Source organism: Ceratotherium simum, chromosome 33 (genome assembly GCF_057802395.1).
Source record: "Ceratotherium simum simum isolate JZ-2026a chromosome 33, ASM5780239v1, whole genome shotgun sequence".
NCBI lineage: Eukaryota > Metazoa > Chordata > Mammalia > Perissodactyla > Rhinocerotidae > Ceratotherium > Ceratotherium simum.
Genome location: NC_141932.1, coordinates 18,062,686 through 18,072,334, shown reverse-complemented (window position 1 = coordinate 18,072,334; position 9,649 = coordinate 18,062,686). Strand labels below are relative to the sequence as shown.

Below are 9,649 nucleotides of genomic sequence, written 5' to 3'. Positions count from 1 at the left end.
GGACCGCAAACCTGAGCGACTTTTCTCAGGCAGTCGGGAGCCTTTCGCAACAGGATCCGTTTCACCGGTTCCTTGTGGCTACACTCTTCACCGCACACACGAAAAAAATCTCTGATCTCTCTCAGGGGTACGCCTGAGGCCAAGAGAGAGTGGGTTAAGGACCTAAATAAAACACAAAGCATGCGCCCAAACCAGACACACACGCCCAGCCTGGGTGCTTCAACCCATGCCTCAGTTTCCCAATCTGACGCGTGGGCATCTGTCTCCCGCCACGCCCGCCCCTGCCCGTTGACAAGCACCCCTCTGTTTGGTCCCCGCGAGACCCAGGGATGCAGCCCCAGGCGGGGTCCAGCCCGAACACAGAACAGGGAGCAGAGCCAAGATCTCAGAGAAGGGAAAGGAGACAAGGCTCCGGGCCCCCGCGGAACGAGCCTGGACATGCTGGGCGCTCCCAGGTAGGGCCCCACCCACGCTGGGCGCCTTCTTGGGCAGAGAGAGGAGGGACGGGATGTCAGTGCTTGCAGCTGCTCTACACCTGCAAGAAATCAAGTGACCTAACTCTGACCTTGAGCTTCAGGCCAGGAAAAAAAGGGGGGGGGGGGGCGGTGGGAATGTGAGAAAACTGGAAAGTGACCTTCTGGGTCCTTGATGGAAGAGGGGGCTGGAAGCCCAGACTCCTGGGGTCCCCAGGGAGGAGGGGCTGGGCACAAGATGCCTCTGTCCCTTTCAGATTCTGGTTCCACTGCCCCAACCCAGAGTCGCAGAGGCCTGCCCTGAGATCTTATCTCAGCTGTTTATCACCCCAGGGTGAAGGTGGGTCCTGACCCGCCCCTCCTCAGCTTCCTATAAGGGCTGGGGACCAGGACTGCAGGTTCACACACCATGAGTCCCTCCACCCTCCTGCTGGCCTCCGCGCTGCTCTGCACCCTGCTGGGTCTCGGTAAGTGACTAGGGGCCTGGACTCCTAGGACCTCAGGAGAGAGAGGACTATGAGAGAACATTCAGCAAGGTCCTCGAGGGGAAAGAGGAGGTGTTGTGGGAATTCAGATTCATGGCGAAGGCAGAGGCTCAAGGAAGAGAAAGCCTGGGGCCCCAGGAGAGGAATGGCTCAAAACCTTATGTGATTGGATCCCTGAGAAAGGAGGGCACAGGGTGGGCTCTGAATCCTCTGTCCCCCAGGCAGCATCTTGAAATAAGACATTTGAATTCTAGAAAATCTCATGAGAGCATGACTAGAAAGAGAAATATTAAAAAAAAAAAAAAAAAAAAATTGGAGAGAGGGGAAGAGATTTCCTTTCTCCCTGGACTCTAGGGAGTTCAGGCCCCCGGCCCCTCCTCCCTTAGATGCAGGAATTCAAGCAAGCCCCACCTTCCCCAGGAGCCAGCTGTGTGGGCCCCCAGTTGCCTCCTCTCTCAGGACCACCGAGTCCACGCCCTCAGCACTCCTGGTCCTCGCTCTCCCTTCTTGACCTGGGATGCAGACCCCAACCTCAGGTGCCCCTGCCTCAGCTCCTACTGTCTGCAAGAACTTCGCGCGGGACCTACAAGGAGGAGGGTCCCACGTCCAAGAACCAGCTGGACCTCAAGCTGCACAGAAGTCCACGGAAACTTCGCCAGGACCCTTCCCTATGCCCGAGCTTAGCGTCCAAACTCCCCAGCCTTGTAATTAAACAGGCTCCCTGGTGGAGTCGCTTCCCGCCCCTGGAAACAGCTTTGCTGGCACCACCACCACGTCCCTGTCAGAGCTGCGGACAGTCCCCTGGACAGCAGTCAATGCCCCGTCCATTAAGAATGAGGAGACACCTGTCCCTCAGGACCCAAAAGTCCGGCCCCCCTGCCCCCATCGCCCTCTGGACTCTGAAGTCGATGTCGTGGTCCGCACCACACCACCCATGTCTACAGCCCCACCCTCTACACTGCAGGGTGCCCGCTAAGCTGTGAGATGTGCAGGGCCTCCGGACCCACGTGCAGCGGGAAGACGAAGACTTGCGAGGCCGGCAAGGACGCATGCGTGATCGTCGTGGGGGAGTCCAGCACGAGTAGGCACGCGGGGCGCCAGACCCCGGGGAGGGGTGTGCCCTCAGGGTGGAAGATACCACCGCGCGAAGTGGGGGGGGGGGCATCGCGGGTCCCGTGGTGGGTGGGCAGGGAAGAGAGAAGGCTATCTCGAGGCAGACGGAGGGAAGTGAATTCAATGGGACGACAGAAACCATTGTTGTCAGAACTCAGATGGGAGTTCTGAGTTCTTCAAAAGAAGATGGGAGGGCAGATATGGAGACTTTCTTAGGTAGGAGGGGTGAGGAAAGGACACGGGGGAACAGAGAGATAGTGAGAGGGGAAGAATCTAATAGGCAAGAGATGGGCAGGGGGCTAGAAGAGAAGGAAGAGGCTGGGGTGGGTTGGGAGGAGTGTGATCATGTTGACCATTTTGGGCGGCAGGCAATGGCCAGGGGAGGAGGGGGGTGAGGGAAGTACCGAATAATCCGCTCCAGTCTGTACCCCAGGGAGATGAGGGAGCATGGCTTTCGTCGGCTGGAGGAGACCACCCTAGAGAATCACAGGTGGGGGAGGTGTATGGTTGGGAGAGACCCCGAGGTCGGGGTTGACGCCAGGGTGGGATCGGCCAGCGCCACCCGAGCCCTTCCCTCCGGTCCCCCATCCCGCAGAGGGCCGCCACTCAGTGAACACCTACAAGGGCTGCATGAAGTTCAGTGACTGCTACTCGGGTTTCGTCTCCACCACCACGGGCTCCCAGGACTACATGGTGTCCACCACGTTCTGCTGCCAGAGCGACGGCTGCAACCAAGGCTCCGTGCCCCGTAAGTGCCAGCCCAGCCCCGCATGGGGAGTCCCTTCCAGCCAGCCCCAAGAGCCCACTGTGTGTGCTCTGACCTGCCACTGACTGGCGCTGTAACATTGGGCAAGCATCTTGCTCTAAGCCTCAGTTTCCTCACCTGTAAAATGCAGTGTCCATTAGCATCCGGTGTTCCCCAGGCTGTTGTGAGGTTGGGGAAGGGTCTAGACGACCCTATGCACCTTACACTCCACCCTCATCCCCAGCTCCCCAGAACAATCGTACTGAGAACGGCCTCCACTGCCCTGCCTGCCTCGTACCCTTCCAGGAGACATGCCTGGGGACCCAGGCAGCCCGCTGTGTTGGCCAGGAAACCCACTGCGTCTACTTCGCTGGCAACGTGCAGGCTGGTGAGAGGCACCTGGCTCTCTGGAGGAGGTTACAGGGCCCCCAGAACTGGAGGCCCATACTTGCAAGTTCTAGGGAAGATGGTGGCTCGCGGGGACTGGGTGACGAAGTGGCAGAGGCCAAGACTCCTGGGTCATAGGAAGGAGGGGATGGAAGCCCTGACTCCAGCCTGAACCCCCCTCCCAGGTATAATCAACGCCAAATTTGCTACCCGGGGCTGTGCTACAGAGAGTGCCTGCTACGCCAAGGCTGGGGCCCAGGTGCCCTCAGCCTCCTATCTCTACTTCCTCCGCCGAGCTGACTGCCTTCCTGCCCCCCGGCCCCCTGGCAGGGCTGAGTGAAGAACTGAGGAACATGTGGCTTGTGGTCTCCATTAGTCCTTGGCCTGCAGCTCCCCATGTGCCTATAAATTAAAAAGGTTAACAAAGCAAGCCTAAGTCCTCGTGATGTGATGCATCCTGGGGAGGCAGGGGATGTAGACATCGGGGGTCCCAACCCTTGGGAACCCCCTCTTTGCAAGGAACAGAGGGAAGACCCTACCTTTTATTAAGGGATTACTCTCTGCTGGGCCCCTGTGCTAAGTGTTTCCATGCTGTACCTCATTTCAGAATCACAACTCTATGTAGTTGACATTATTATCCCCATTTTACAGATGAACAAACTGAGGCACAGATTGTGGTGTCACTTGCTTTGGGTCAAACTGCTAGGGAGGGTCAGGCTCCAGAGTCCAGGATCACTTCTACTAATAACCTCTCCCTCTTTTTGCCTCTGTTTTCATGTCTGCAAAATATGGATATTAATAGTTATAACCTCAGAGTGTTGCTGTAAGAGTCAAATGAAAGAAAACCAAAAAGGCACTTAGTGCAGTTCTAGAGACAGTATGTCTGACTAAATAGTAATCATCATAATAGCTGCCACTTACTGGGTGGCCATTAGTTGGCAGGTGCTAAACATTGTCACCAATCAGGACAGACTAGATTATGCTACAGTAACAAGTCCCTAATCTCAGTGGTTTAAAACAACAAAGTTTCATTAGTCAGCCAGTGCTGCAGTGATGCTGTGTAACAAACCGTCCCCAAACTGAGACTTGTAACAACAAGCATTCTTTCTAAGCGTTTGTGGGTGGCTGGGGTGGCTCTGCTTCTGGCTGTGCATTGGATGGTTTGGCTCCAGTCTGGGAAGAGGATTCAAGTTCTCCTCCATGGGGTTCCACAATCTTCTGGGATCAGTGGCTCCCTGGCTAATGTTCTTCTTGTGAGAGATCACAGGAGCACAGAAGCCAACTGTATTTAAGGCCCCTGTTGAGATCTGGTGTGCTAACATTCCATGGAGTGAAGTAACTCTTGTGGTCATAGCCAACACGAATGGAGCAGGCAAGTGTACTCCCCGTCCAGTGGGAGGAGCGGGGTGGTATTTGTGAACAAGTACCCATGCATGAAAGGTTGATTCTTCCCTCACCCCACATGGTTGCACCATCCACAGGGCGTCTGCTCATCATAATCACAGACAGAGTGGCTATACTTGAACATGGCCAATTTTTGTGCACAGGAAAGTCTCATATGGGTGATTAAATGAATCCCAGAAGTGACTTGACACAACTCGTTGGACGGGACTATTCATGTGGTCCCACCAAACCACACGGGGACCAGGAAGTGCAATACTGCCCTGGGACATGGACATGTTTCATAAACAGCACCAATGGCCACTGTGGCCTCTTAGGGGCTGCTTTTCATTTTATCGTCACAACTCCATGTGATATGCACTATTATTATTCTCATCCCTGCTTTCAAGAGAAGAATCGGAGGCTCAGAGGAGGGATGTCACATTGGAGGTTGCACAGCAAAAAAGTGGTAGAGCTTAAGGTTGTATTGATTGGGTCATGTTGAGGGGGAAAGAGACCACATCACAGAGAAAGGGAACAAGCCTGTCTTAGTTATCTTTTGTTACATAACAAACCACTCCACATTGTAGTGGCTTAGAACAATCACCTTTAATTTAGCTCATGATTCTACTGGTTGCCAGTGTGGTCTGGGATCAGCTGGGTGGTTCCTCTGCAGGTCTCTGCTGGGTTCAGCTGCCTGTCACCTAGGCAGCTCTGTTTCAGTGGGTTGGCTGCCTGTGGGCTGGAGTGTCAAGGCTGACTGGGCCACATCTCTTATCACAGCAGGTCAGCCTGGATTTGTTGATGTGGCGGTGGTGGCAGGGGTCCTGAGGGCAGCAAGAGAGGGAGCCCCAAGGCATGAGCACTTTTCAAGCCTCTGCTTGCGTCCTGTTTGCTCTTGTCCCGCTGGCCAAGCAAATCACACGGCCAAGTGCGGAGTCAGGATAAGGGACTATCCAAGTTCATGGCTACAGAGAAGCTGAACAAATTGGTGGCATCAATGGGCCAGGCTGCTTCCAGAGCTAAGATGCTTTACCATCACAAGTCCCCAGGTCTGAACAGTCCCAGGTCCACTCCCCTCCCACGGTGGCAAAACTCAGATCCAAGTCCCTCAATTCCAGCCCAGAGGAGTCTTTCCTATACAGACCCCCACCGTCCCTCCTCTCCCAGGACGGAGGAGTCCCCACCCTTGGCCCCCTCCTCCCTCAGACCCAGTAGTCCAACGCCCAGCCCCCTCGCCCTCCAGACCCAGGAGTGCAGGCCCCCAGCTCCTCCTCCCTCAGACCCAGGAGTGCAGGCCCCCAGCCCCTCCTCCCTCAGATGCAGGGGTCCAAACCCCAGCCCCTCCTCCCTCAGATCCAGGAGTGCAGGCCCCCTGCCCCTCCTCCCTCAGATCAGGAGTCCAGGCTTCCAGCTCCAGTCAAAATCCCAAGTATCTTTTTTTCCCTTTCAAATCCCCAAAGAACAGACAAACAACGGGATTTCTACTTATTTTTATTCACTCCTCCAAAAAGCACTACAGACCAACCACACCCTTGATTCATTCACCCTGCATGGTTCCCCACCCCAGTGGACACAAGTCCCTCCATCATTATCCAAAAATGTACAAAACTCAGCTCAGGTGATGAGACTGTCTCATACTCGAGTTTTTGGTGTCTATTCTGCTTCTGGCAATGGCAACACTAAGAGTCATCATACATTTCCTTGAATTCTTGCCTTCGAGGGTCTTCCAGCCTGGAGATGCCACGTAGACACACCCTGATGGCAGCCAGCGATCAGTCCACAAGGGAGTCTTAGTCTTTTCTGCTTGGATGCTCCCAGAGACAGATGCCTCACTAGCAACCTTATGCTTCCACAAAGCCTAAAATTCAATCCCATTGTAAGTCATGATTTAAAAGGCAACCACCCCAAAAAGTAGACACCCAAGAGTGCCAATATATAACTATATACACATAATCAGCACACTCCAGTGGACAGATGCATGCAAACAAAAGTGGGTCTTGCTTTCTCTGATATGAGCTCTGGCATGATTGCCACTGGCGTGAGGACAGAGGGGATTTGGAGCAGGATGCACAGGGCAGAGAAGTCACACAGAACCAAATCAGAGATGGTGTCGAAGCAGTAGAAAAAGAGGAGGGCACTCTGTGAGCAAAGGCATGAGGCTGAGACAGAAGGTGCCCAGACTAGACTCATCTGGGTGCTGCTGGAGCCTGAGGGCACGTGGGCAGGGGCAAGGAGACTAACCTTTGAGCTCCCAGTCTTCTCAGGAGGGGCTGTGGTATGTTGACATGTATGACAGAGAATGCATGTACATACGTACATACACCGATTTCTCACAATAACCCTGTGAGGTAGATGCCATCTGCTGAGTGACTCGCCCAAGGTCACCCCCAAAGTCAGGAGAAGGACTGTCTGACCCTTGAGCTGTGCTAATAGAACTTCCTGTGATAGCAGAAATGTTCCAGGTCTGTGCTGTCCAGTGCCGTAGCCACTCACCACCTGTGGCTACTGAGCACTTGAAATGTGGCCAGTGCAACTGAGAAACCGAATTTTAAATTTTGCTTACTTTTAATTAACTTAAAAATTGACACTCATCTCCATTATTGGAAAACTATTCAATATAATTGGGACAACTTGGGTATATGAATCTACTTCTCCAAATATGAGTTTTATGAACTCTAAATAGAGGTCAGGTATTTCTGATGAAAAGTTATCACCTGAATTGTGTAAAATACACACGAGATTTCAAAGACTTAGCATAAAAGAATGTAAAATATCTCATTAATACTTTTCTATATTGATTACATGTTGAAATGATAATATTTTGGGTATATTGGGTTAAGTAAAACATTATAATTAGTTTCACCTGTTTCCTTTTACTTTTTTTTTTACTTTTCCTTTTTTTGTGAGGAAGATCAGCCCTGAGCTAACATCCGATGCCGATCCTCCTCTTTTTGCTGAGGAAGACTGGCCCTGGGCTGACATCCGTGCCCATCTTCCTCCACTTTATATGCGACGCCGCCACAGCATGGCCTGACAAGCGGTGCATCCGTACGCGCCCGGGATCCAAACCCGGACCACCAGCAGCAGAGTGTGTGCACTTAACTGCTACACCACGGGGCGGGCCCCTCCTTTTACTTTTTTAATGTGCCTACATGAAAATTTAATGTGGCTACAAGAAAATTTAAAATTACATACGTGGCTCACATTCTATTTGTACTGGACAGCGCTGCCCGGTGGCTCTCCCTCTCTTCCACATGGCTGGCACGCTTGATGGAGAGGCCTGAACGCTCAAGCTGGAGATGGGGTTACCATCCCTCGAGTATCTGCCCCTCAGATCGGTTACCCTTGTCCCCAGCTGTCAGAGGAAACAGGGTCTAGAACCATACCTACGTATGGTTCTTGTCCAGCCCTTTCATTTCACAGATGGGAAAATAAGGCACTGGTCCAAGTCACCCAGAGTGAGAGTGGCAAGGCCGCGCTTGCTTCCCAGGTCTCCTGACCTCAGACAAGGGCTCTCTCTCCCATTAGATGCTTGTTTCTCCCCCATCTTGCTCCTTTTCCCTGTCTTGTGGCAAGAGGCTGGCACTCTAAATTCCAGCCCTGGTTCTGCCGCTGATGAATGAATTAAAATATTTACTAAGCACCTGCTATGTAGCAAGCACTATTCTAGGTGTTGGGGGTACAGAAGAGAACAACACAGGCAAGGGGATAATAGCCGATAAACAGGTAAATAAATAAATAAATAAAGTGATTTTCTATTGTAATAATTGCTACAAGGAAAATTAACAGGCCGAGATGAATAATGGGGGTGTGTGAGCTACTTCAGTTAGAGCAGTCAGGGAAGGCCTCTCTGAGGGGCAGTTGGGGTAAGACGTGACTGACAAGACAGCCAGGCATTCTAGGGAGAAAGAACAGCAAGTGCAAAGGCCCTGAGGTAGGACCCAAGGTGGCCCACTCAAGCATCAGTAGGAAGATTTGTCAAGCTGGTTGGGGGATGAGGTAGGGCAGAGAATGTGAATAGGCAGGGGCCAGACCACATAGGGCCTTGCTATGTGCTGCTGGGCCTAGAGCCTGCCCTCTCTGGGCTTTGCTCTCCGTATCTATCATAAAAGAGATTCTACTGGATAGCCCCTCAGGTCCCCCCTGTTTTTGACATTGAAGGATTCTGTGACCTGTGGCTTCTCCTCTACATGTAGCTGGCAGCCTAGAACATTCCAAGCACTGTGGTTTCTGTCTTTGCCTCACTCATGGCACATTCACACGCTCTGGAACACTGCCCCACTGTTCTGTGGGTGCCTTGAACTCCAAGGCAGGGCCTCTTGGGGATACCTGAGGTAGCCAACACAGACACGTCTGGGTTAGTGCAGCAGTACAGCTGCTTTTCCAGAAAAGCAGGTGTACAAAATACAAAGGCCAGAAAGGGTTAAGGTTTAAAGACAGAGGAAACCAAGACCAAAAAAAGACAGAAACCCCTAAAGGAGGGAGGGAGAGAGGAAGACTCCCCAGAGAACCTCGGAATTGCCAGCACCTATAAAATGGGGGCAGTCATATCCCTTCTTGGCCAAACTCACAGAGAGAGAGAGGCAGTTGCCAGGATCCACATCTGTTAGGGATTTGTGGGAGAAACCTCTGAGGTGTGGGTTCCTGCCCTTCCATAACCAGAAGACCTCATTCCTGGTCTCTGGCTACCCCCAGAGCCTACCACCTCCCTCTTGCCTCCTCCCCTCATTTTTGTGGGGCCATCCTCCCCACAACAGCTGGGAAAGGAGTCTGGGTCACCAGGCCCCCAGAAGGAATAAATATTAGACCAAGAGGGACAAAAGGGTCTCTGCTCTGTCACACAGCCCCCTGCTTCCTCCTCTAGATGCAGCCCTCCCACCACGCAAGAGTTAGGAACCAAGGTCCACAGCCCTCCTGAGAGCCAGGAGTCTGAGACCCCAGAGACTGCCCCTCCTCCCAATAAAGATTCAAAGCCCACTGCCTCTTGAGGAACTGGGAGGCTGTGTGCAGGCCATTCCCCAGGAAACCTAGACTCTATATCCCTTTGTGGCTCAGAAGTCCAA

General features: G+C 52.9%; 1 protein-coding gene across 4 annotated transcripts; it reads left to right on the top strand.

Annotated features, from left to right (window-relative positions):
• The first annotated feature begins 681 nt into the window (after window positions 1-681).
• On the top strand, window positions 682-3,633 carry PINLYP (phospholipase A2 inhibitor and LY6/PLAUR domain containing). 4 transcript variants are annotated; one of them, XM_087421646.1, is made up of 5 exons: window positions 682-940; window positions 1,923-2,039; window positions 2,667-2,819; window positions 3,061-3,270; window positions 3,389-3,633. In XM_087421646.1, the coding sequence occupies exons 1-5, from the start codon at window positions 883-885 to the stop codon at window positions 3,541-3,543; spliced, it is 693 nt and encodes a 230-aa protein (XP_087277772.1). In that variant the 5' UTR covers window positions 682-882; the 3' UTR covers window positions 3,544-3,633. The 4 variants fall into 4 exon arrangements, with proteins under 4 accessions (XP_087277772.1, XP_014650628.1, XP_087277771.1 ...); XM_014795142.2 differs by having other exon boundaries at window positions 687-940; window positions 3,061-3,204; XM_087421644.1 differs by lacking the exon at window positions 682-940 and adding an exon at window positions 1,279-1,662 and having other exon boundaries at window positions 3,061-3,204.
• Window positions 3,634-9,649: the final 6,016 nt, after the last annotated feature.

Excerpts from the sequence above, each read along its gene's own strand:
- PINLYP (XM_087421644.1), top strand. The coding sequence starts at position 1,476 with ATGCAGACCCCAACCTCAGGTGCCCCTGCCTCAGCTCCTACTGTCTGC. Across the intron at positions 2,820-3,060 it reads CAACCAAGGCTCCGTGCCCC|CTCCCCAGAACAATCGTACT; the intron begins GTAAGTGCCAGC and ends CCTCATCCCCAG. Across the intron at positions 3,205-3,388 it reads CGCTGGCAACGTGCAGGCTG|GTATAATCAACGCCAAATTT; the intron begins GTGAGAGGCACC and ends CCCCCCTCCCAG.